General features: G+C 43.3%; 3 protein-coding genes and 2 long non-coding RNA genes across 7 annotated transcripts; all 5 read left to right on the top strand.

The window, feature by feature from the left end:
* Positions 1-1,770: 1,770 nt before the first annotated feature.
* On the top strand, positions 1,771-9,088 carry LOC116929658 (serine proteinase stubble). Of its 3 annotated transcripts, none has more exons than XM_032936949.2 (9): positions 1,771-2,434; positions 4,253-4,473; positions 4,693-5,011; positions 5,878-6,108; positions 6,804-6,892; positions 7,023-7,108; positions 7,195-7,469; positions 7,556-7,713; positions 7,828-9,088. In XM_032936949.2, the coding sequence occupies exons 2-9, from the start codon at positions 4,339-4,341 to the stop codon at positions 7,984-7,986; spliced, it is 1,452 nt and encodes a 483-aa protein (XP_032792840.2). In that variant the 5' UTR covers positions 1,771-2,434; positions 4,253-4,338; the 3' UTR covers positions 7,987-9,088. The 3 variants fall into 3 exon arrangements, with proteins under 3 accessions (XP_032792840.2, XP_032792839.2, XP_032792841.2); XM_032936948.2 differs by having other exon boundaries at positions 4,657-5,011; XM_032936950.2 differs by lacking the exon at positions 5,878-6,108 and having other exon boundaries at positions 4,657-5,011.
* A 732-nt stretch (positions 9,089-9,820) lies between these two features.
* On the top strand, positions 9,821-10,671 carry LOC123475325 (ctenidin-1-like; the record flags this gene model as incomplete). The annotated part of the gene is made up of 3 exons (XM_045177908.1): positions 9,821-9,977; positions 10,060-10,243; positions 10,307-10,671. Coding segments are annotated over exons 1-3 (564 nt in total), but the record flags the coding sequence as incomplete, so codon positions are not given.
* Positions 10,672-11,259: 588 nt separating this feature from the next.
* Positions 11,260-13,242, top strand: LOC123475627. The gene is made up of 6 exons (XR_006651002.1): positions 11,260-11,274; positions 11,336-11,568; positions 11,681-11,855; positions 11,923-12,688; positions 12,763-12,925; positions 13,005-13,242. It is a non-coding gene; the product is annotated as an uncharacterized LOC123475627 (long non-coding RNA).
* A 2,163-nt stretch (positions 13,243-15,405) lies between these two features.
* On the top strand, positions 15,406-17,978 carry LOC116929650 (calphotin). Its single transcript, XM_032936939.2, has 5 exons — positions 15,406-15,461; positions 15,535-15,788; positions 15,858-16,144; positions 16,223-16,376; positions 16,565-17,978. The coding sequence occupies exons 3-5, from the start codon at positions 16,127-16,129 to the stop codon at positions 17,638-17,640; spliced, it is 1,248 nt and encodes a 415-aa protein (XP_032792830.2). The 5' UTR covers positions 15,406-15,461; positions 15,535-15,788; positions 15,858-16,126; the 3' UTR covers positions 17,641-17,978.
* A 1,955-nt stretch (positions 17,979-19,933) lies between these two features.
* LOC116929651 lies at positions 19,934-23,105 on the top strand. The gene is made up of 2 exons (XR_006651001.1): positions 19,934-20,044; positions 20,121-23,105. It is a non-coding gene; the product is annotated as an uncharacterized LOC116929651 (long non-coding RNA).
* Positions 23,106-25,293: the final 2,188 nt, after the last annotated feature.

The following is a 25,293-nucleotide window of genomic DNA, read 5'->3' as shown; positions in this document are numbered from 1 at the left end:
GTTCACCATTTCTTCTTCTCTTATGGCAGCAGTTGGTTTCTATCCGACTCCTACCGAATTCAACAGCAGTTTTTAACTGGGCCGCGGTTGCTCGTCTCCATGGAGAAGATCATCATTAAGGAAGCATTCAACTTTTTGTTGGTCTCGCAGTCACATCCATCACTCATCCGCTGTTGCAGAAAACGAACGTGAGCTCTTCAAATATGATCAGAGCCAAGCCAAGAAGAAAAAGGTGGACACGCTGCGGGGGAATTGCAAATAACTCTTGTAGGGCAAAAGAGTCTCGATGCAGGTGAAAGTAGGTCGACTCTTACACATCGCTCTACATCCTCTCGTCTGCGGGGCTGCTTTTCGTCGATTTTTCCACCATATCCGTTTCATTTCCTTGTTGTTTTCTTTCGGATTTCTCGCTTTCGTTGGTTGAAATAGAAGCGCACCAACTCTTGCCAGACAATTACCCACATTGATAACAACTCTGTTATCAATTTTGTCTTCCATCTTCCGTATTATTTATCTATACGGAATGGCTGCAATGTTGTTTTATTTTTTGTTTTTTTTTTAAATGGCAGGTCCATCCGGTTCAAAGTGGTCGGTCGTTGGTGGGTACAATAAGCTTTATATTATTCGAGTCTTCTTCTTCTTCTTCTCCGAATGAGGTCGTAATTTATCACAAGACGGAGGTGAGCTGCTATCCATCGTTCGGCGGATGACTGGCATCACGCTACTGTAAGCAACCGCGTGCCACACGACAGGTGTTTCTTTTTCTATTTTTTTATCCCATAAAATAAAAAGGAGGCAACATTCTGTCATGAATGGGTAAAAAAACGAATGAAATATAGGACAGTAGTTCTATCCTCCCGTCATACATATAACAAATATGCACAGACAGCACACAGTTGTGTTTGTGTATTCGATGCCTTACGTATAAGAAATCACCTTTGCTCTCTGTCCTTGCCAGAGCTTGTTATAGCAGATTGCCGTCAACTTCCTCGGGTCTTGTGCGTGCTGCACACGGACAGCAATTTCACAAGCGAACAAAGTCGACTAAAAAAAAAAGTCTTTGTCAATCAGTTGCGTTGTTTTGAAATGGGTGAAAGTAAAAAAAACACACACAAGGAAATATTTAATATAATGATTCGCAAATTAAAAAAAAAAAAACCAAAATACGAGGCTATTTCCTGTTGCCTCAACAGGGATAACTGAACCAGCATAGACGGGCCGTGTACAATTTCGGCATGTCCAACAAGCGATCGACTGATTGGAGCGACACTTTCTCTTTTCGGCGGGATTTCCTGTTACCTGGCCGATACTTTCGATATACCGTCGCCTTGTCAACGGAAATATCGTTTAAAAAAAACAAAAAAACTGTGTCACTTTCTATGTCACATCATTTCATACACGCTGACTATTGGCGAAAAGAAAATGCCAAGTCACCAGTTGAAGAATGAAGATGTTGTTTGTGTACGCCACGAAAAATGTTAAACTACAAGTCCGAATATGTGTAGTAGATGAGCGAGGGCATTGTGGGAGGGGGGGTTCACTGTTGCTGGAAAAAAAAAAGAAAGAGAGAGAGAGAAAAGAGTCGGGAGAAAAGAGAGAAAATTCTGCGGCTCACTGTTGGCGATGGAAGAAAGTGGGTCTCTGTTTGATAGCACTCGGGTTTCGTTCTATAGGACCCCACAATCCCAGGTGTTTTTTCTTTCTTTCTTTCTCTCTAAAATTTTGTTTCCCCCATCTTCTTGTTCTTCTTCAGAGTGTACCTCTCGTCGAGAGTTTTCAGTATCTGGCTGGCAGTCGAGCTGGTCGCTACAGGGCTCCTCTTCCCGCACGCTCGCTTCGTCTCTACACCGAGCAAAAGACCGTCTGTGTGCGTGTGTGTGCGTGTGTTTGTGTGGTAGAGGCGGAGAAAGAGACGCAAGCTCGCCCTTTTTGATCAAATTTTTATTTTTCGTATCGTCCCCACCACAGCGCCGCGTAGTACATATAGAGGAGTAGAGAGCCGGACATTTCGTCAGTTGGTTGTAGCGGCAGTTGTAGGGGAACTCTGACACATTTGAGTCGCTCCTCGGCGCCCGTTTGAGTTTGTGCGTTGGCCACGACAACCGACGCTCTTATTGTCTCTCTCTCAATTTTTTTTGATTTCTTCTTCTTCTGTTTCGCGTTCATTTCGTCTCGCTTTCAAGTCATCAACGTCGCAACGCATTTCTGGCCACACATTTGATAATCCGTTGACGACTTGAAGTGCCCGTCCGTTCTCCGCAAAACATCATCAGCCACTCGCTGCGGATATAAGTTTGACTACGACGGGCTTCCAAGGAGATCCAAACACAGAAATCACCTATATGGATTGATCCTTTTTGCAGTTGACGGGAAAATAGTGTTGGATCGGCCAATCGAAGACAGAACATCGCCTCCGTCCAACCGCTTTCTTGTGGTAAGTTCGACTTTGCTCGATTATGTCCGTAGAATGTCAAAGATGGCCGGTGACTTGTACGAGCGTGTAGAGTCCCAATGCCCCCTAGATGATGGCTGACTGGCTGGCATATCGTCACTGAAAATGTGGGTTAGTTGGTTAGTGTTGGAGTGGTGCCGCTTATTGCGACGACGTGTCTCTCTTATTATGCAGATAAGCACGCGCCCTTACGTCGCGTCGCTTCGCTTCACTGCCTTTCGGTTCTTAACTATCTCCCTCATTAGCCTATATAGTGGGCTGCGATGTGTATAGTACCGTGCTGGCAGCGCACGGCCATCCATCACCTGCCATCTGTCCATGTTTTCTTCTCTTGGTTGTGCCATCACGTTTGGCGGTTCCTCGACTCGGCCTCCAACCGACACGCGGCCAGACACACACAGCGACCGACCGAATCTAACATACATTTTTTCAGGTGAACGATGGAAGGAGGAAGACGGAAACAAAGTGGCGAATGCTCTCGGCTCGAATGTAGATCAATTACACAAAAAAGCAACGGTCAACGCTGCAAACATTGGTGCAACCTCGCTAATGCCATCATCCGATGAAAACTGGGTGGCAAAAGAACGGAGAAAGTTATTCTCCATTTGTTCCAGCCCCCCCAAAAAAATTTAAAAAAAGGAAAAAGAGAAAAAGAGGTAGGCAGGCGAGAGAAAACTAGGAGAAAAGAGGGGGGCGGAGAGTGGATACAAGAGGAGGATTGCTTCAACAATACACACACCGTTTTGGCTGAGAAAAGTGTTTTCTCTTTTCAACCCTCTGGCGGATGTTGGCAGCCAGATTCTCGCAGGCAAAGAGAGAGAGACTACTACTACTACTTCTAGTTGAGAAAACAATTCGTTGACTCGCCCCCTCCCTCCCCCTGTGCAGCACAAAGCTTAAAGAGCCGGAGCTACAGCCCAAACTCCATCATCGGAACTGTGTCACCGTCTGCCGGGCTGACCTAGTTCCATACCGTTTCTCTCTCATCCGCTACCCGCTTTTCGTATGCATTGCATTGATGGCCGCCCTCTAGTACCGTAGATGCTGTTACGAAAACGAGATCAAATCATGTCGCCTTTATTGTTTGTATATCTCTCTCTCTCGGTCTGTTTTTTACTGTTTTCACGTTTCACGACGGGACGTGTGACCAACTAACGTGACATAGACGCGTTGCTGCATTCCTTGGTCATTGTTAACCATCATTCTAATTGCAAGGCAGTAAACAGGCTCGAGTCGGGAATTCTTATTGCGTAGACCCATAGCATTATTCTACCACACAATGTCCAGGAAATATGCCAAGAGGTTTGGGATCAAACTGGCCTAACCAGGAGAAAGTTTTTTCTATTTTTTTTTTGACTCATCAATGAGGTCAGCCCTCGTTTCCTTTCTCTTCTGGAAAATGTTTCCTTTTAAAATAAGAAAGAGAGAGAAGTTTCTGCGGTCTGCTGGACAACCCATCTTCTTAGTGATTCGTCCCTCTTTTTTTTTTCTTTTTCTTTTCGGATTCCTTCGTTTTGAGTTGGGTCTCATCGCATTATTTCGGCTTTGTGTGTGTTTGTTGAACGGGGGTATAGCCAACTATATTGTGAATCGTGTCGAGAGAAAGAGAGACAGCGTGTTTTACCTATCGCTTTCCCCTTCAACGAGCAGCCCACGGCGAGGACGTGACCCTTCAACTTTCTCATTTTTCTTCGACATTCTTTTTTCTTAACCACTCGACTTCCTGTTGCTCCATTTTCTTTTTTGTTTGGCCGCACCTCTATCCCGCCTCTCCAATTTCATTTCATTTTCTTTCTATAGAAAAGACGGGAGGACAAGTCTTTTGTTTGTTTTCTATTCTCTAAACCAAAAGCCAAAACAAAAACGGAAGCAAGTCACAATCAGAAATGTATCAACCCGGAAGGAAAAATCAGCTGTGCCATCGGTACTACCTGATGGCCGTTGTCCTCCTACCAGCCCTCGTCTTGGCTCAACAAGGAGGCGCCCAGCATGAATCGGATCCCGCTCTCGATCAAGAACAGGTAAACATTGTTTTTTTTTTCTTTTTCTTGATTAAAACAAAACAAATTGAAACAAAAAAGAAATGAATGAAACCAATCATTTAGCTGTGGCCTTTTTAAGCGGCTTAGCCGGTCGTCCATTATGATTTTCTCTTCGTAACACAACAATTTTCTTCTACTCCATCACCTTTCTGTTGCAATCAGGTGATTTCTGACCTGCGTGAATTGCTCGATTTGCAGTTCGATTTAGCCAACAACAGCAACAATGGAAGCGCTGAGATATCGCCCGTCAATTTCATGAAGAGGATGTCGAATTTGCGCCAATTGCGCGATCCTCAGACGATGAGCCGATTGGCGCAAATGGCCAGGCAACGGCCACCGCCGCCTCCGCCGTTCGTCCTGCCTCCCGGTCGCTTCAATCATTTCCGGTATCCGCCGACACCTTCGACTTTCATGGGAGCACCGCCGCCTCCCCAAACCTTCCAGCCGCAACAACAAGAACGGCCGGGGCTTTACCTGGGAGGTGAGGGCCATCTGCAAACGCCGCGACACAACGAACGTGAGTCGACCGTCGTGTCTTTTCCGCACCTTTTCGCCTGATTGCTCGATAGACTTTGATGACGTCATTGATGGAAATTCCCATCAATCTCGTAACGCAATTTTTGTGATGGAAGGGTAGAATGAGAAACGATTGACGTTGATCCAAAGAGAAATCTGAAGCCGACAGATTTGAAAAGAAAGTCAACACAGCACGCGGCAATCGAGAGGATTTTTGCCCTTTGCTATAAATAAACAAAGTGGGTCGCTTTTCCATCCAGTTTTTTGCATTCCGTTAGAAAGAAGCGAGTCGATTGCTGATGTTGCGTTTCTCCATACTAGCGTCTGATCTTTGTTTAGAGAGATTGCAGCATGCCCTTTTTTTCCAAGTGGGGTGGTTATTTATACGGGAGATGTACGTCTCCATTGTATATGATGACACACACGCACAAACAAAACATGGACGCAATTTTTATTAAGCTGCTGTACCTTTTGTTATTTTTTATTTCGCGATTTGTTCACTTGTATTTACAGCTTTGACATTTTTTTATTGTTTTAAAACGTCACTCTCGTCTTGTCTTTCTGTATGTGCGTGTGTGCCTGCGTGTTTGCGTGCGTGATGGGTATACCTGGACCATATAAAAAACCCGAAACCTCAAAACCACCACCACCACTGCCACCATCACCACCCACTTTGTATTTTTGTTTAAATTTCCTTATCTTAAAAAATTAAACAAAACCCATTCCCATCACCTCCTTTGCGTCATGATTGATGGGAATATCTCGTTGAAATTGAAAAATTCATCAAACTTAACAAATCCAAAAATCCTCGGGAAAAAAAAAACCGATTTTGAAATGAAAAAAAAAAACACAAAAAAACACAAAAAGTGTCGGAGAACAATCGTCGGATCTTCTTTGGAGACTCCAAGATCTGCTACACGGATTCGTGCGAATTCTTCCTGCTGTGCTGGCTGACGGGCGGATTGATCCAGAAGAGCTGCGGAGGTTTCCTGTTTGCTTGCTGCCATCGGCCGGGCATCAATCCGGAGCCACCAACTCCTTACGTCGACTCGCTCGAACATCCCGTCGTCTCGTACGGACCCGTCAGAAGCGACGCCCGTACGTAGTTTCAAAACCAAACCACAAACAACCCCAAAAAAAACCCCATAGTCCAAAACACAATAAAAAACAAAACACAATTTTCATATAGGCAATCCCTTCAATAGATTTCACTTCCTTGAGTGTATAGTCCTCTTGTAAAATTAGTTTGCTTTCTGATCATTCGTTTCACGGAATTTCATCAGCACACACCAATCAAACACACACCATTCATCCTAAACCAAAGTCCCATCCCAACACCACCGCCATTTTGCAAAACGTTCACCGATCCCCCTGCCATCACATCTAACCACACCTTTTCTATTCCTATTATATAACCGGCAATTCTCATCCGATCGAACAATGACTAATCCGCTTTGATATACGCACATTTCCTCTCACTGTCCATTCATTTTCACCTGTTTGACTGGTTGGAGCTTTACATTTCACACTACCTTTTTTCCACAAACCAATTTTCGCACTTGATTTTCATTCTCATTAGCTATTCATTTATCGATGTGACATATAATAACAGCATTTCTTATTCGTCTAATCACTTTTCTAATTATTCTCGGTACAATTTAAGAGTTTTTTTTTTAACTTTTTTGTCCCTTCTAGAAAGATGAAAATAATTGATAGGATGAAGCGTCCACCTGTTTTTTCTGTTTCTCGTTTTCCAACGCTTTTCTTTTTTCTCTCTTGATTGCCGTTGATAGAATGCGGTACGACGCTGCAGAGACGGGACACGGCTCAACGGCGTATCGTCGGTGGAGACGAGGCTGGTTTCGGAACTTTCCCCTGGCAGGTGAGTTCTTATCGGCTACATCTTCAAACCCCCAAACAGAAGCAATTCCTTCCTCGTATAGTATCATGAAGTAAAAATATTAAACGTGATTTTCTCTTTATCTAACGTGGAATGACACACAAATGTATAGGCATACATTCGGATCGGATCGAGTCGTTGCGGCGGATCGTTGCTCAACAATTATTTTGTCGTCACAGCCGGCCATTGCGTCGCCAGGTGCGTGTGTGTCACTCGTCCCCCATTTCCATTTCACGTTGCGACATCAACTTCTCTCTTTTATTTGTTGGTTGATTTCATTGCAGAGCGAAAGCGGAACAAGTTAAAATCACTTTAGGCGAATATTCTTTGAATTCCGATGTGGAGCCGCTGTCACCGTTGCAAGTGGGCGTCTCTGAGATCCACGTCCACCCCTATTTCAAATTCACCCCGCAAGCCGATCGCTACGACGTGGCCGTCCTTCGGTTGGACCGCTACGTCCCTTACGAGCCGCACATTTCGCCCATTTGTCTGCCGGAAAAGGGCGACGATTTCTTGGGCGAATACGCCTGGGCCGCTGGTTGGGGCGCTATGCAAGCAGGTCCAGTCAATCAGACAATTTTTTAAATCTAATCTAAACCAAATAAAACAAGCAACTCACATTTTTGATTTGCTGTTTGGCATCAGGTTCTCGAGTGCGACCAAAGACGTTGCAGGTGGTCGACGTGCCCATCATCGATAACCGACAATGCGAAGATTGGCACTCGTCAAAGGGAATCAACGTCATCATCTACGACGAGATGATGTGCGCTGGATATCGAAATGGAGGCAAAGATTCGTGTCAGGTACGAGTTACATTCACGCATCCATTCGTTCTATATACGTCGTTGTTTACATTTTCTTATTTTGTGTGTCTGTGTGTGTCTGTGTGTGTGTGTGTGTGGAACGAATCGCGGCAGGGAGATTCAGGTGGCCCGTTGATGTTGCAGCAAAACGGACGCTGGCAATTGGTTGGCATCGTGTCGGCCGGCTACTCGTGCGCTCAAAACGGACAGCCGGGCATTTACCATCGAGTGTCTCACACGACCGATTGGATATCGCACATTGCCTTTTCTTAAATCAATGCAACTAACGTGAGGGCTGGGGTGAACGGCACTCGACTAAGCGACAAGCGACTAACTGACAACTGAAACGAAGCGCGTGCTCATTCAGTCCGTCGCAGAGAGGGAGCGAGATGCGTGCGGAAAAATCGCGCCGCCGTCTCTAGTCTCAACACCACATCGTCAGCTCCTGTTATTTTTTTCAAGCCTTTTTCATTTGTGTCTATTTTCCGTATCTTTTGGTTGTCATCGTTGCACATGGTGCAACCTGTTGTCTTATCGTGTTTGCTTTATTGTTCAAGTGGACGGCTCGCTCCGACGATCGGACCGAGAAAACGTCCCACAAACCGACATTTTCTATGTAGAAAAAGAAACAAAACAAAGAAGAAAAAAAAAGAATATTCAATCCTATATTGTCATTCTATTGTACGTAGACGTAAAATGGTGCGCGGCCACGAATATTGGCCTTTCCATGTAGCGATGAATATGAAAAACGAAGAGGTAGCCGTCAGACGGTGCAATAAGACAAACAAAAACATATGTACTTATAGAGAGTCCGTCTACATTTTAAGGTGCATCAATATTGAATTGTTTTTTCGTTGAGCTCTGTACATCTTCGCTGTTTATTCCCACCTTTCCCAGGCTTAGAAATATGCATATTTTGTGATTGTGGTCGTCGTTGATCGCGCACGCAGGCTCTATTTTACAGGTGATTGGTAGGCTGGCACTACTAATTATGTCACTAACTTTTCAGACTTATTTGCATTATTGTACTACTATATATTTGTGTCTTGTAACCAATTTATAATCAAACAGATATGAGGGGGCAAAACGTCACCCGTGTGCCGCTAATCTTTGTGTACTATTTTCTTCTTTTCATGTTGGCTTTTTCGTTGGCACCTCCTGAAAAGAAAAAGAAAAACAACAACCACAGCAATCCATTTCTAATCTTTTTTCTGTTCATCTTTTCCGATTTGGGCGCACGTCACTTATAGATAAAACAAACAAAACACTGTCTGCAATTTTCCCCCATTCCAAATGAATTCGTGTATTTGGTGTCAGCCGACGATTGTGACGTTGTGCGCGATGCAACGATTTCAATACATGATCGAGATTTTAATGTCCATGTCATTCATCTGTGACTGTATGCGAATTGGTTTGCAAATCAAGCAGCAGACCATCATTCAAGGGCAAATACGACACGAAAAGAAATATAGGCTGTATTGCCATCGAGATGTCGATCGATTGTCCATGTCGGACCGCGTTATCGTGCAAGGGTTGCGATATCGTGCAAGGTGGACAAGCATTCTAATCCTTGACTCTGTCTCCAGCAAGTTGTGAACTCTCGTTTGGCCAGCATTCGACCGGCAAAAACAACTGGTGGACTTTCGAATTCCGAACAACAACTGCGTGGAGGTCTTTGACGTGTCCTGATTCCATCATTGAAAACAACACACGCATTTAACGGGCGTGTACAAATAAATCGCACGTCGTCCGCCACTAAAAGTTGTGGAACGACTCGGCCAATTGAGGCGGCCATGGCCAATCTGCAGTTTTAGTGTGTCTCGTTATCGACAACAACAAAAAACGTGCTCTATTAATTAAAAGTAGTTAGGTGACACCTAACTGTCCCTGTAAAAAATCATTCGAAGAAACGATGCGATATCAGATGGAAGAAATAGTTGCCCTACATTTAAGGTGACACATTCCTTTCACTGGACCTTGATGACACCTTGAAAAGAATACCTTGGCAACCGAAATTCCCGTAGCTTCGAAATGGAACATTTGCATAAATGGAATTGGCCATCGTATGGACGATGGAAAGGGCTCCACATAGTAGATGGCTGAAAAAATATATAAATAGGAGACAACCCTGATTTCATTCGTCACATCACAATCGGGGCCATTTGGGGTCGGGTGGCAAACAGCAATTCAACTGCCCCTCTTCAAAGTGAATCCGCTGTTCAGGCGATATTGCTAGCTAATCTATAGCGATGGGATCGTTTAAAGTAATTGCATTCCCCATTTTAGAGTGAAATTGCTCGAATGTATTGCCGCGTGTTCTAATGTCCTTATGTTGTGCCTTAACAGATTGTGTTGATCCTCGGTGTTTCAATGGCAGTGGCTTATGCCATTGAGGCCACCAACCCCAGCCAATTGACTGGAGAAATGGGGGCCATTGAAGAGGAGACGAGCCACTTGACTGAATTGTTTCCAGCTGATATGGACATGGATGAGAGAAAGTACAAAGTTTACTATCGCGCAAAATCCAAGGGTAACAACCAATGACGTTTTCCTAGTGCTGATAATTTGAATAGATTTTTGCACGACTTTTCAGGATATGGCAACAACGGTTATGGTGGAGGAGGATACGATGGCGGTGGATACGGTGGCGGTGGATACGGTGGCGGTGGCAAAGGGAGCAAAGGCAAAGGCAAAGGCAAAGGTGGCGGAGGTGGATACGGAGGCGGTGGATATGGCGGTGGCAAAGCCAAAGGAAAAGGCAAAGGCAAAGGTGGATACGGTGGAGGTGGCAAGGGAAAAGGAAAAGGAAAAGGCGGTGGATACGGTGGAGGTGGATATGGCGGTGGAGGTGGATATGGCGGCGGTGGATATGGCGGCGGTGGATATGGCGGAGGAGGTGGAGGAGGTGGATATGGCGGTGGCGGAGGAGGTGAATATGGCGGCGGTGGAGGAGGAGGTGGATATGGCGGTGGCGGAGGAGGTGGATATGGCGGCGGTGGAGGAGGAGGTGGATATGGCGGCAGTGGAGGAGAAGGTGGATATGGCGGCGGTGGAGGAGGAGGGGGCGGAGGAGGTGGTGGAGGCGGAGGTGGATATGGCGGCGGTGGAGGAGGAGGAGGCGGAGGAGGTGGTGGAGGCGGAGGTAGATCCAGCGAAGAATTCGGTCGTTAAGGATACACGTCACTGCAGAAGAAAATGAAAATTGAATCGAAAAGAACAGCAACTTTGCGTTAATCAATGCGTCAATCAATTGACGAGTCTTAATCGAAGACTTTTAAAGTCGATCAAATCTAATATATATTTTCATATCCCGTATGATTTCCTCTATTTTCTAGTGAATAACGAACTGCAAATAAATGAAAATTGATTCAAATATACTTTTGGAAAAGAAGAATGAAACTCAGAGAACATTAGTCTTGTGTTGTAAATGACGACGTTAGGCTACCGTGTAACCCAGTTCGAATGACGACGTAAGAATGGACTAATTAAACAAAAAAGACCAGTTGGTGACATTGCTTCATCGCTCCAGTTTGGATGCAGATAAACTACACTGAAATCTAGGTAGCAGCTAATAAGAATACCTTTCACTCGTCCTTGTAATCAAATTTGGACGTTGCACCAGCATCCTTGTTGAGATTGTTGGGGTTAAACACGACGCACACGCGTCGTCTGTCGAGATCAACATGTGGGACGTATATAAATGGAAGCAACTGTCAGACTCCATTGCAGCAGTCTGTTTTGAATTGTCAACGGATTCGGTCCCAGCACTCCACTGCCACATTCATCTCAATTCCCCAATCAGCTCTACATTATAATATACAGTAGTTATATTCAGCTGGAATGGATTCCACCAAGGTATAAGACAATAATTTCATTCTTTTGTACATGTACATTGTACAAGCTCTTGAATTGTCACATTTGCTTCTTTTCTGCCATTCCCGGTCTTCGCCCATATTGTTGACAACAGGTTGCGTTGATGTTGCTGGTCTTGATGACTGTTGGCTGCGTCTTCAATGTAACGGCCCACCTCAACGTTGGTCATCAGGATGGAACGATGCTGGAATCGCAGAAAAGTCACTTGCGTAGTGTCTATTACAACTATGATCTGGATGTGGCCGAGCACAAAAAGAAGAAATACAGAGGTAAAGTCCCGATTGAATTTATTCATTGCAAAAACGAGGGTTCGATCTTGAATTATTCGACCATCAGGCCATTACCGTGGATATGGAGGAGGTGGTGGAGGTGGTGGTGGATCGAGCGAAGAAAGACGGTAAACATCCCACCCAATTCCTGCGCACATGAAATAGAATCCATCAATATCTATATCCTGTCTCCTGTTTATTGGAGTATGTCCTACATCTCGTCGGCGTATTTAATCGTTTATTTCTAAAATTCCATGTCCATCAAATTTCAGAAAGGAAATAAAAAAATGATGATCAGACAAACGGCTTTGTGTATGTGTCGTTGGTAAGACGGCGGCTGTTAATCATCTCCATCCATTGGCACTTGGCTCGTGAGAGCAACAAACAAGACACAGACACACACAGAAAAAAAAAGTGTCAGTCGATTTGTTGTCGTGGTTTCACTTTGGGGATTTCTCTCCAAATATTTCGTCGATTGTGAATTCGACGTTGCTTTAGAAATCGACGCTTACTGACAAAGCCGCCATGTTGAACCAGAGACGAAATCTAGTTTGCCTTCTACAACATCAAAACCCCTGGTCGAATGAAATAACTTTCCCTTCTTGTCCGTGCGAAAGATTCATTGCTGCAACGCTCGTCGGTGTTGAACTAAAAATCCAGTTCTGATGCAGTGCTGTCGTGTATACGAACTCAAGTTTGTATAAAAAGGACAGTTCTCCGACGAAATCATCACACCACTCCGACTGTCTGCTCCATCAGTCTGTCCAGTCAATTTGTCGCTCGCATCGATTTTCCATCCAGCTTCAACTACATAGAGAATGGCTTCGACTAAAGTAAGATATCATTCCACGTCATTATCTTAAACGAGATCCTTGTGGTCTTGATTTTAATCTTCGCCCATTCACAGATCGTGTTGATCCTGGCCATGTTGGTCGCTGTGGCTTGGACGATGGACACTGCCGATCCTTCTATCATCGACAACCAGGATATCGGCATGGCTCAGAGTACCATCTTGGATAGCCTCTATCCCGACTTGGCGGTGGCTGAGCACAAAAAGAAGAAGTACAGGGGTAATTCCATTTCTATTTGATGGTGCTTTATTTTTCCAATGGTCCACTTACGTCCATCCGATTGTCTGTAACTTACCAGGATCCAGAGGAGGTGGCGGAGGATCTAGCGAGGAACGTCGTTAAACAATGGCCATGTAGACCTACGCATGGAGTTAGACGAAGCAGGTTTTCTTTTAGGTTTTTTCCAGTTGAACAGCATCAAGACAGATGACCGCCGGCATCAGAGATTTTATCACGCAATTCATATGACAAGTTACCTACACAGATGTGCAATTTTATTCGAGAGAAATAATGTAAAATACATACAAACAAAACTATTCTTCGTACACTTTTAATGCTGCTCCTGTTGAATGACGCTAACATTTTACGATAAGAGTCGGACTTAGGGGAAATGAGACAAATTGAAAACTGGTTTCACCTGTGCTGTTTCGTATAAAGACAAATGGTTAGGCAAATGAGCGTCCAGCAAAACCATATGCTGGCCCACCAGAAGCCTAGCGCTTTGTTGGGCACACTCTTTTCTTTGGTCGTGAGATCCACATCATTTGGAAGTTGATTCCGATTCGGCAGTCTGAATTAGATGATGAAAGATTCATTACTTCCGCAGCGCGATCATTGGGGACGAAGATGGAGCTCCACGTTGGTTTGTGTCCACGTCCGGCTAGAATTTCTTCTATCCGTTCACGTCGACTTAAAAATATCGAGGCAACAAAGATCACCGCAGTTCGGAGCGATTCTTCCTTGGCTATCGAAGAGGCAATGCCCAACAAACGTGAATAGGTCGAAACGAAGACTCAATCTAAACTGCGAAACTTATTCTCAAAGAGAAAAGTTTTCTTTTGTCTGGATGGATTTTGTTGTTGCTGTTGGTTTAGGTACTCGTCCATAATGCTTGTTATCAATGGGCGTTGAGCTTTCATCGTGTATGCAGTACGCACGCGATTTGCATAGAGTTTCGACACGAAACATGTATTGGCTATCAGCTCTTAGTTTTGTCAATCATCGCTATTGGTTTTAGAAAACGAACGGGCGCCAAATGAGTCCAGAATCCAGACGAGTTGTCATACATCGATTGGCTTTTTGAAATGTGAAATTTCCTTTCACTTTTTCTTTGACAAACGTAAGAAAACACGTCAAATTTTCCCCCGCTTTTTTGATCAGGATTTCACCTACCAATCATTACCTATGGTGAAAGTCGGTTGGACCTATAAAACGGCGACAAATTTGCGTCAATTGTCACATCAACTGTCTACTCTCTTTGAAGAACAATCAGTTCTACGGTTGTGCTCTCGCCTGATTGAACGTCGCTCTCCACTTCTATTACCAACAACAATGGGCTCAATGAAGGTATATACAAGCCATTTCGAAATTTGTATTCATTGAATAGATTGAAATTTCCTTCAATAAAAACAACGTTAAATTTTAATTCTTTGGCATCGTGCGTTCCCTTCTGCGAAACAGACTGCAGTATTGCTAGTCGTTTTGGTGGCCGTAGCTTACAGCATTGAAACCGCTAGCGCTGTGCCCGTCATCGCCGCCGAACAAGTGGCCGCCGCTGCTCCGGTGAGCGCCGTCGATGCCGCAGTCGCTCCGGCCGCATCCGACTTGGATGTTGCTGAGCACAAGAGGAAAAAGTACAGAGGTATATCAACGTTCATTTTCGCCATTGATAAACAAATCCTGTAGTTCCATGCATTAACATTTCTGTGACTGTGATGGCGATTTGAAACAAGGCGGCGGATCCAGCGAAGAAGGCCGTTAACATCCTAAGATTCCTAAGAAAAGAAAGGAAAATCCACAATGGATTTTTAGCATGGTATGTACTTTTATGAAACGAAATCAGTCGATTCTACAAAGTTTGTTTGTATACAACTTGTGAATTTTGCTTCTCTTTTAGATTTTCCCTGACCACAAGGTGCAATCCTTTTCATTTATACTACAAAGATTTCTATGATGTTATTTGTGCAATCAATTCAGAGTATATATATATAGAGAGAGAGAATACAAACTATTACAAAAGTATTGGGTATGTGTATTTCGCTAAATATATAGGGAAATGGGAATGCAAATGAGGTGTAGGTGAATAATGAGACAGCCGATAGCGTTGCGTTTCTGGAAACTGCTGTGCTTACGGCCAACAGGTTTATGCTGAAAAGGCAATCGCTATACGGAGCAATGAAAATGTGAGTGAAAGTATATAAATCTGAGGCTGTGTTGCCCTATACGTTGCCCTATGGCCAATCGTTTAAAATGGTATATAGTCAAATTTGAAGAAGGCGATGAAAGGATTGTTGCCCCGACGTTTGGAGAAATCAGACTTGATATTCAAGTTGTCCGTTTTCTTATTCGACAACGAGAACGGAGTAATTGCAATCACGTCAGCCCAAGAGCGGATTCAAGTATATTCATCGAAACGAAAGGGAAACTTTTTCTTATAAAGCTCGCAGTTTCAAACGGGCTGTGATGGAAACCTGTCGATGAAAGTATAGCCTACTGGTTTGCTTCTTTGTCGTGACAAAATTGGACAATTAATAGCGTAAGTGAAAGTCTCATTGCCTTCTAGTTGATATACGTTTGCACTTTATCAGGTGTTCTTTCTCATTGGCTAGTCAAATGGAAGAAAGACCTGTGAATGCGACATGACGACCAACCAATGCAGCAAGTCTTATTTGCGCACAACTGACGGCTGTCTAGCCGAGAAATGAATGGGGTATAAGTTATAAGGGCACAACTCGTCCGTTGTCCAACTCTAGGCTCGTTTCTCTCATCAGCTAATATAGGAGATACAAACCAAAACCAAACAAGGCTGAAACAAAAAACAAGTTGGTGCTACCGGCTGTTTTTCAGTGTACACAAAGGCGAGGTGAATATCAGCGTTGGCCAATTAGGAAATGTATAGTTGTCTTAACTTTCCGTTTCCGCGTGCTATCAGGTATCAGCCATAAGGGCGAGTTTTCTCTACCATCGACTTCCTTTCACTCGTTTGTCCAACTGCGTGAAAATCTGATAATTGGGCAGTCGCAGTTTCCCCAACGCATCACGCAGATGAAAAGAAATCGCGGCCGTTTATAAAAGCCAAGCTTTGCTCTCCGGAACGTCACACAAGTCATCAACTCTTGGCTCTGTCGACAAGTCATCCTGACTCACGTCATTTTCGCCGACTGCTGCAAGACACATCGTTGCGACCCTTATTCGCAAATCATGTTTCAAATGCTCAAAGTAGCCTACTCATTCATTTGTTTTTGCTGTTCACATTTCCGAAATGACGATGTCTATTTCCTTTCTGTCGACTCACAGAATGTGCTGCTGATGTTCGTCATTCTGGTGGCCGTCACATCAGCCGATGAGGAAACCCAAAGGCAAGATATGGTATTGGCTCCGGCCAAATATCAGGTCAACATTCCCGTGACTTATCATTCAACCAGACACCACGGTGCGGGCTACGGAGCGAGTAAGTTATATATCGATCACACCTTTGATTTTCAAATACGATCCATTTCACCTGGCAAGTAGTGTATATGAAATAATCTCGTCAATTTTTTCTTTGAAAAAAACAAACAATCTACCCTATTTTTATTTTAAATGTTTGAAATTACGTACAAAAAAAACAAAAAAACAAAACAAACAAACAAAAAACAGGCTACGGTGCGAGCAACGCGTACGGCTGGTACGGACACGGTGTCAAAGCTGCGGTTCGACCTCTTCCTAGTCCGTCTTACTCTCATCACCGCTACGTCAGCAACGGATACGGCGTTCCGCATTCGGCGCCCATATTTCGATGGGATGCAACGCATCCGAAAACCAAAGGAGGGAAGCGTCGACCTCACGGCCACTACGCCAAAGGCGGACACCACGGCAAAGGCGGATACCACGCCAAAGGTGGATATCGCGGTAAAGCCGTCCATGTCATTCACGTCGTTCACACCGGCTATGTCAAACCAGCCGGCGTGAAAGGGTCCGGTGGATACGCATATAGCGCACCACCCACTCCTGCCAAGGGCGGCCCATACAAACAGACTCCGTTCACTGCCTTCAAACCGACAAAGTTGAACGACGAAGCGGATAACGTCGCACCTGTCGTTCCGCTAGTGACAGCCGTTGCTCCCGCTGTTGCAGCCGTTGCTCCCGCTGTTGCAGCTGCTCCCGTAGCAGCCGAAGTAGTTGCTGTTGCGCCCGTTGTTGAGCCCGTGGTCGAGCCTGTTGTTGTGCCCGTGGTCGAGCCTGTTGTTGTGCCCGTGGTCGAGCCGGCCTTTGCGCCCGTCGTGGAGGCCATTGTCACGCCCGTCGTTACAGCCGCCCCGGTAGTGACGGCCATTTATACGCACGCGTACAAAACTGTCCCCACCGTTGCACCCGTAGCAGTTCCGGAGGTAGTCGTACCTGTTCCAGTCATCCCGGAGGTCATCGTACCGACCCCAGTAGTTGCCGAAATTGTTGCTCCTGTAGTTGCCGAAGTTGTTGCTCCTGTAGTTGCCGAAGTTATTGCTCCTGTAGTTGCTGAACTGGATGCCCCTGCAGTAACTGAAGTCGTTGCTCCTGTCGAGGAAGTAGCGGTCACAGAGGTAGAGAGTGTCACGGAAGTAAGCGGGCAAGCTCCGGAAGAAGCGGACACTGCGACGGAGAACGGAGCCGAAGAAGGCAATGAAGACGGTGACAAGAGCAAGCAGGAAGGTGGTAAAGTTAGTGAAGAAGAAGGAGGCAGCGATGAACGTTAAAAAAAAATAAAATTAAAGTAATTCGTATGATTCAATGTATCAACCCGGCTGCCGTAGTGAGACTTGCTGGATAGGAACGTTGGTTTCACGTTGGAAACCGACAATCTCGCTGCGTTGACGGAACTCGATTCATTTTCTCTTTTTCAATTTAACTCATTTCAGAAATCAATTCAGACGACTAAATCAACAAAAGCTGTGCTAAAAAGTCACAATTGAAATATGTAACATCATTACAAACATGTTTTTAAATGTCACATTGCATCTCAATACTCTCACGAGTTGTACCCGTGGGATCATCTTTCTACACAATACACAAACCTGTTATTCACACATGCAAATGAATCAGTGCGTTTTCTCTTTTGTGTCTCCCTCATTAGTTTAGTCTAGTTTCCCGATAGGGATTCTATCAAAACTCTTATGGTACCCAACATTTTACCCCTACCCTTCTACAACGAACTGTGGACCGACCGACATTTTTTATGAGACTTTACCCCAGAGATGGCGCTGATGGCGTGGCGATTTCGGGGTCTCACGTTCGTTTTTTTATTTTCGATGCTGTGCCGCTGAGATTGGTCTATATAAAAAGTTATAAAATCATCTCGTTAAAAGTTATTTTATAACTTATAGCGAACTTTAGTTCGCTACGCAAAGTTATTATTTAAGGCTGGGCTTTGTGTGCGTGCAACGGACTGGTTTTTCTACACGCCGTGGGGGCGTTGGCACTCCATTGTTTCGAGCATGGTTTCGAGCAATGATCGTCTAGATCAAAGGGGAAAGATCGCTGTTATTCAGTCACTTGGATTGGAATTTTAGATGCCAGCATGGAGCAGTTAAATTGGAATCTTAGTTGGCGAACTAACTGAAATTGAAAGCCGTAAGTTTATGTTGATTTTATGTATAAATTTAATTGTGTATGTAGTCGAAAAGCCAGAAATCCTGACCCAGAGTGACATTCTCGTCATTTTATGATGACAACACCACATTGTGAACGGATCTCCAAACTGTTTTGGCAGCTATGGGGAAAAGAGAGATTGAAGTGTCAGCAGCTAGCATCCTTAAAAGAAAAATTAATTCAAATGGATACACAGTATTCAAAACAGCTGGAAGCATTAAGGCATTAATGTAGTTCAAGGTTGTTTTCTTTTCATTTTACCAATATTATTTAGTCTGTGTAGGCATTATATACTTATTTGATATGTGCATGTTTTTCGTAAATTGTTAAAACTTTTCAGGAATTATATTTTGGGAAATTACATAACAAGTGCAATAAGATTGAACAAAAGGTTAAAGTGCAACAAAAGAATAAGACTTCCAACCTCTGCCCACAAAGATGTTTAAGGTATTTGACAAATATTTAATCATGTTAATATTTTTTTTTGTATTCTTATATTTGTAGGAAAAACCTAAAGTTGAATTTCAATAAATTTTTTTCGCATTGCAAGTTTTGTAAAACAAATGGTAAACTGGTAAAATGAAACAACACATGACCTATTACTTTGGATCAATTGTTTTTTCACAAGTGAAGATTGATTCCACAATCTTCAGCTTCCCAGGCAGACACCCATCCCCATCCACAAAGCCATGGGTGATAGATGATATGAAAATGTATTAATTAAAAAATTTATATTTTAGGTTATTGCTTGCAGAGTCAGAGAACAAATGTGTGAAATCTGATATTCTAGCCCTGGAAACCCCAGGTGCCCTTCTGCTTCAACAAGGCAATAATAATTTCAGGAGGTAAAGATTGAAACCAAAAAAAAATCAGACATTTTTTTGTTGTCTTTTCTGCTTAATGTATTGTTACCCTTAACTGTTGGAAACATGGAAATTGATACATATGTTCCGCGTCAAATTAATGAATGGTTAAGCCAAAAATGAATTTTACATTACTTTTGAACAGGTCCCAATTCAGTTAACGCTGCGGATGCCTCACTATACGACCCATTAATCTTTACTTGCTTTCTTCCCATGCCGGTAATTTGTTATGCATGCAATTACTCAACATGGAATTAGGTAACCAATTATGTTTTATATCAAATTTGTATTATTAAAATTATTTTGCGGCAGTATTTAACATGTCTAAAATAACAATTATGTCATAAAATAATTAGTGCATTTTTCTTTTGTTTTCTAATTTGATTTAATTCATTTTTGTGTGTGTTTTTTTCTGTTAAGGTGGAACGGTAGAGAGAAAAGATATTCGCAAAGATGGGCAATTCGAGATCCAAGTAGAAACAGAGTGCCTATTGTTTAAAGGCTTAGAGACTCGGCAAATGGTATTACTGAATACTGACCAATGGTGACAGCGTAGAAAAGGTTGCATTGATCTTAATGGCTGATGTAAAATTACAAGACAGTGGAAAAAAACTGCTCATCATGCTGATCTGCACAATGCTGGCTTCATGTAAGTGACCTATCAACAGTAATTTTTGTTTATATTTGGATTTTACATGCCAGTGTACGACAAATATTTATCTTAGCGGAACTGTTATTGAACATAGGACTACATAGTGTTAAAAGACTTTTCCCTTAAGGAAATTTGTAGCTGTGGACTTTCTTTAGATGACTCTTGTATCGTAAATATTTTCCTGCTTCGGGTTTGACGAGAAAGCCAATAACTTAAGCGAAATCCGTGTTCAATTTTTGATAAAGCCGTTTGATTTTTTTCCCTCTTAAACCTATCGGGAAGTTCGCGAACACCGAAAGCTGTTGAGTCAAATAATTGAAAGAAAAGCCAAAAAAATAAAAATATCAAGTACACTTATCTGGCCGATAGATGGCATGAGCTTTGCATGTCTGTCTTCCGACCACTTGATGGATTAGTTTTGATAATGTAGTTATTTATTCACGATCACAGATAACAGGTCACTTCCAAATGCGTTTCGTCCTTATCTGATTATTGACGATTGCATTTGAAAATTAAAAAAATGGCATTACAGCGAAGCGAAATAATTCCGGCTTTTGCTTGAGTGACCAGTATCACCGACTTGTACGTGAGGATTCCGTAACATCCGTTCTTGACTACACGAAATGAAAAGCAAATTAATATTACATTGCGAAACTGGCTAATGTCTTGTTTGAATAGAAAACAACAGGAAATCTACGATGCGTGTAAACTAGGATGCGCCCCACCCTTTTTTTTTTTTTTTTTAAGAAAAAGGAAAAAAAAGTGATAAAGTTCGCCAGTCCAACAGGAATTTTGTGCCATCTGTTGTGTCGCCAAACATACCGAAGCCTTATCAAAGAGTCAAATAGATTAAGTGCATCATATGTATACCAACTCGTGGAGTCAACCAGTTTTTTTTTTTTTCTGCAAAAAAGGAGAAACCTTTTAGGTTACTTTCACACAGTTCCAGACATCCAGCGGCATTCTCCTCCTCCCTCTTATTATTCATTTTTTTTTCCCCCCCACTCAACAAATAAAAACGTGTTTGCACGAATTCCGGGTTCGGTTATTGATTGATAACACGAACGAATATCCCGACTTTGTTGTGCTGAATTTTTTTTGTTCAAAATTCTTTCGTAATTAGTTGTTGTTCGTGTTGTTGCTGTTGCTGTTGGTCCTTTTCATTTGAAGGCATCGCAACTGCTACATCAGGAACTGCATCATTTTCCTATTTTTATCTCGGCGAGTATCATTTTCACGGCTGCTGCGCATGGATTCAAACGTCGTTAAATTCGATCCGTTGCCTATCTTTTTCTAAAACATTCAAAGAAAATGAAAAACATTTCTAGGAAAAGTGACGGGGCATATATTATGAGTGGCAGGTCTTAATAAACCAGTGCACAGAAACAGGAGCTCGAGGCGTCCGTTTCTGTGGCAGCAGTGGCCAAAGAGTGTCGATGATTGCATTCGAGCAGCTTTTCATGGCAGCGCGAGAAACTCGCCAGTTTCTCTCTTTGAAAATCATCCAAGCACGAGCTTCTGTCTGCTTTGATTAGATCATTTCAAATGGGAAATATAGGCCAGAAAACAGTAGTACATATTTGGAAAAGCCGCACTTAAGGATGACTGCTGTTTGGGCCTCGCTATATCTACGCGCATAACATTTACCGTCTGAATGTAGTATAGTTGATACATCAAAACTACGGCTGTCAGTCTAATGGTCTTAATCTCTTGCGCTGACGTATAGGCTCCATAAATGTTCTCAGCTTGCGAAATGCAGGTCGTTGCATTTTTTTTTTTTTTTTTTTATAACTTTGACACCGAAAAGATTATTACCTGGATGATTATCTTATCCGGAATTTGTGTTTTCCTCGTTTCCTTTTCTGCACAAAGTAAGCTAAAAATCTACTGCGTTTATAGCATTCATTTTCTTCTATTACCTAAAAAGAAAAAAAAATTAAAAAAAACAGTAAATAAATAATGGATAAAATGCTGCAGCGCGTAAAATCTTTTGAATTTTTATTTCACATTTTTATTTGGTTGTGGGTCGACTGAAAACAATAAACATGAGCTCTGTCATCACGTAGCGGCTCACCGGGAGCGATCGTGGCAAATGATGATGACGGCCGTCATCATCATCATCCTGATGCCTTCCTGAAGGATGGAGATGCATATGGACCATCGTCGAGTTCGTCATCATTTTCATTTATTTATTTTTAATTTATTTTTTCATTTTTTTTTTTTTCGTTTGTATGTTTTTAATTCTTTTAATTCTCCCGCCATTCCCGTACTTCGTTTGGTATAGAAACGCAAAAAGCTCCCGCTGTTGCATGACCTCATCTTCTTCTGGCTGGGGGCGCGGCCTGTTCCATTCGTTCCGTCATTACGCACGTCCAGCAATAAGTAAAAGGAGAAATATGACGGTACTAAGCGTTCCAAGTAGCGCACGCTTTTTGTTGATTAAAAACAAAACGGGAAAGAAGAAATGAAAGAAAACCTTTCAAGTAGACGCACGGCGATGAACGAATGCGGCAAAAATCGGGCAAAACTGGAAATGGCAGTCAGCAGTCGGTAGTGGCTGCGCTGCTTCGTGCATTAAAGGGACGTCAGTTGCATTGAGAGAAACGGATAGAAACGAGATAGGACAAGTCAAGCGCCAGAGACAAACAGACTTTTTTAATCAGTCAAAGGAAATCCATGTTTGCCAATCATTTCCTTTGCGTTTTGCTCTCTGGCCGCGTCACTCTTTTCGAGCGACAAGTGGAAAAACAGGTCCAAAAAGATAAATGCATTTTTTAACAATCAAAGCCAGTTTCACGTTTCGAATGGCATTAGGCAAAACTACGGTGAATTTTAGATTTCTTCATCCGCAAAGGGGACGCGGTCAGACCTTTTGCCCTTGACCACTAATATATGCTGCCCGAAAGTTTAACGAGAGAATAATACCAAATATGTTGCTCAGCACAAGGCGCGCGTACCAATAAAAATGCGAATCGGAATTTCTATTTGACGCATCTATATATTTTTGTTGTATTCTCTTTTTATAGGAATCCCCAGAAATATATTGTATAAAAAGATACGGTCGCATTTTTTTTTTTCTCGTGGCCGTTGTTGTGAGCGTGACACTACGATAAGAAGTTCTTCCTCCTAGTGATTTAAAAATATTTGAAAAATAAATAAATAAATTTACGAGCTGCATGTCTTATTCTCTTCGTTAATCGTCCAATGGCGGCTCGAGGGAGGATTTGAAGCCGGCCAACAAAATGCGTGTAAACTTATTCAACTCTGTAAAACAGCCGCCGCCGCCGCCGTGACTGAGCAAACCCTTTTTCCACAACACAATCCTATGTATAACTGAGGGGGAAAAAATAAAAAATAAATCAAAATAAATCAAAATGTAGGAAAGTAAATAGTAAAAAAAAAAAAAGGAGAGATAGATGGAGATGGATGGGTAAAAAAAAATCAAAAATACAGAAACAAACCCGTTTCTGACGTTTTCGTGAGAGGCGATTTGACGTGCCTGTTCTCATAAAGGACGAAAGTTCAAGCGATAGATCGCAAAAGGCATTTCCCCTTTCGCCCTTTTTCAGGCCCATCATCCGATGAACTCGTCATGCACACCGTTAAAATGCTCTAAGCCAGTTATGCGCATTTCTTTAAGCAGCCAGCAAAGAAGACGGGCATTGGATGTGTTTCGAAGGCAAGCAGGCAATGGAGGCCATGATGAAAAGGCCCGACGATATTTTCTGAGTGTGTCTGTGTGTCAGATGTCTTGAGATGTAAAAAAGAAAAAGGGGGGAAAAAAAAGGAGAAAGAACTATCAACATTCCAACAAGTCAGAGCTAAAGGGAGTGAGTCACGTTTTCTTTTTCTTGTCTGGCCTTTTCCTTTGCCTAATGCCTATGCATCCCCTTGTTCCCCTCCATTGGCTTTGCTCGATGAATGTATGTATGTGTACCTCCGGTAAATGTTAGGTGTGTTGTTCTTACGTTTGGTCATAAAGCCTCTATTGAGTTTAGCGTCTTCAACCAATCCTTCCTTTCCTGCCTGCCTCGCTTGTGCCTCTTTGCTCGCGTAGTCTCGCCCGCCTCCGGTTGCATATATGAATGATGGCCTATAATATTTTCACGATCACGACCGGTTTTACACAATAGCTTTAAACGAGACCCTTTTTTTTTTTTTTCTTTCAGCCTCCTCCCACCTTTTTTTTTTGTTGTATATATATATTTTTAAAATTTTTGGCTTTTTCCCATTCCAGTGCACGATTTTTAACTTTTTTCTTCTTCTTCTTCTTTGTGTTGGGTCGATTATTCGATTCACGTCATGCAGGTTCGAACGAACCGTCAGATGGCAGATGTAGTTGTTTACCTGGTTGGTAGATGGCGAATCGGCGCACTCAAAATGGGGGAGGAGTCGAGGGGATGAGTTGGTTCAGTGGCCTGCGAGTGCGCCAAAGTCGATCAGTAGTTTTCGAGCAAGCGCCCGGTGCAAATGGCGTATGATGTACCGGTGTTGAACGTGTGGTGCACCTCGTTCGCGTCCGTCATCGACTCATTTCGGTTGTGTTTACAGCAACGACACGTTTGACAGGACAGCATTAGGTGGTGGGGTGTCCGACTCGAGTAGTGGTGTGTGTGTGTGTGTGTTGTGCGTGCCGAGTGTTAGCCCAGACCAGGAGAGCCATTCAAATCGGGTTGGCATTGGGTGTCGTTTGTGTGTTGTGAGTGAGCGGCGTGGTGGTGGGGGGAAACGGGATCAAAGATGGCCGCAGCGCGGTGGACATCTCCGTCACTGACGTCTGGGAAGAGTGAGAAATTTCAGCACACGAAACTGGACGAAACGAATGAATCGTTGAGCTTGTTGTCCATTTTGCGGGCATTTGATAGTCCAGTGACTGAAGAACGGGCGTGGGCCATTTTGTACCAATCGGCCAAAACGGGCCTGCAGTGTTTCACTAGTGCCAATGCTGCGTCGAGTCATCACAACAACACGACGACGTCGATGACGACGACCAACAGCACGAACAACATTCACAATCTAACGGATAACAGTGATCAAGTAATTATGAAATGCGCCGTCGTTGCAGAAACGTCTCACCTCTGGATTCATCGAGATGGCCACGTTCATCCGCACTCGTTCCAGGTGGCCGCCGATTCCATCGAAGGTACGAGTGTCACCTGTCGTCTGCCTGCTTCGCCCCTCATTATTTATTCACATTCTGATTTTTTCTTCTTTTCTTTCTGAAAAATGCAGCTGAAAGGCGGACG

This window comes from Daphnia magna, linkage group LG8 (assembly GCF_020631705.1).
Source record: "Daphnia magna isolate NIES linkage group LG8, ASM2063170v1.1, whole genome shotgun sequence".
In the NCBI taxonomy this organism is placed as follows: Eukaryota; Metazoa; Arthropoda; class Branchiopoda; order Diplostraca; family Daphniidae; genus Daphnia; species Daphnia magna.
The sequence above is the reverse complement of the archived record's forward strand: the minus strand, read 5'-3'. Positions and strand labels throughout refer to the sequence as shown.

Bases quoted from the DNA above. Each gene is read 5' to 3' on its own strand.
- LOC116929658 (XM_032936948.2), top strand. From the start codon at position 4,339: ATGTATCAACCCGGAAGGAAAAATCAGCTGTGCCATCGGTACTACCTG. The intron at 5,012-5,877 runs GTGAGTCGACCG...AAACACAAAAAG, and splicing joins AACGCCGCGACACAACGAAC to TGTCGGAGAACAATCGTCGG. The intron at 6,893-7,022 runs GTGAGTTCTTAT...ACAAATGTATAG, and splicing joins TCGGAACTTTCCCCTGGCAG to GCATACATTCGGATCGGATC.
- LOC116929650 (XM_032936939.2), top strand. The intron at 16,377-16,564 runs GTAAGTTATATA...AACAAAAAACAG, and splicing joins CGGTGCGGGCTACGGAGCGA to GCTACGGTGCGAGCAACGCG.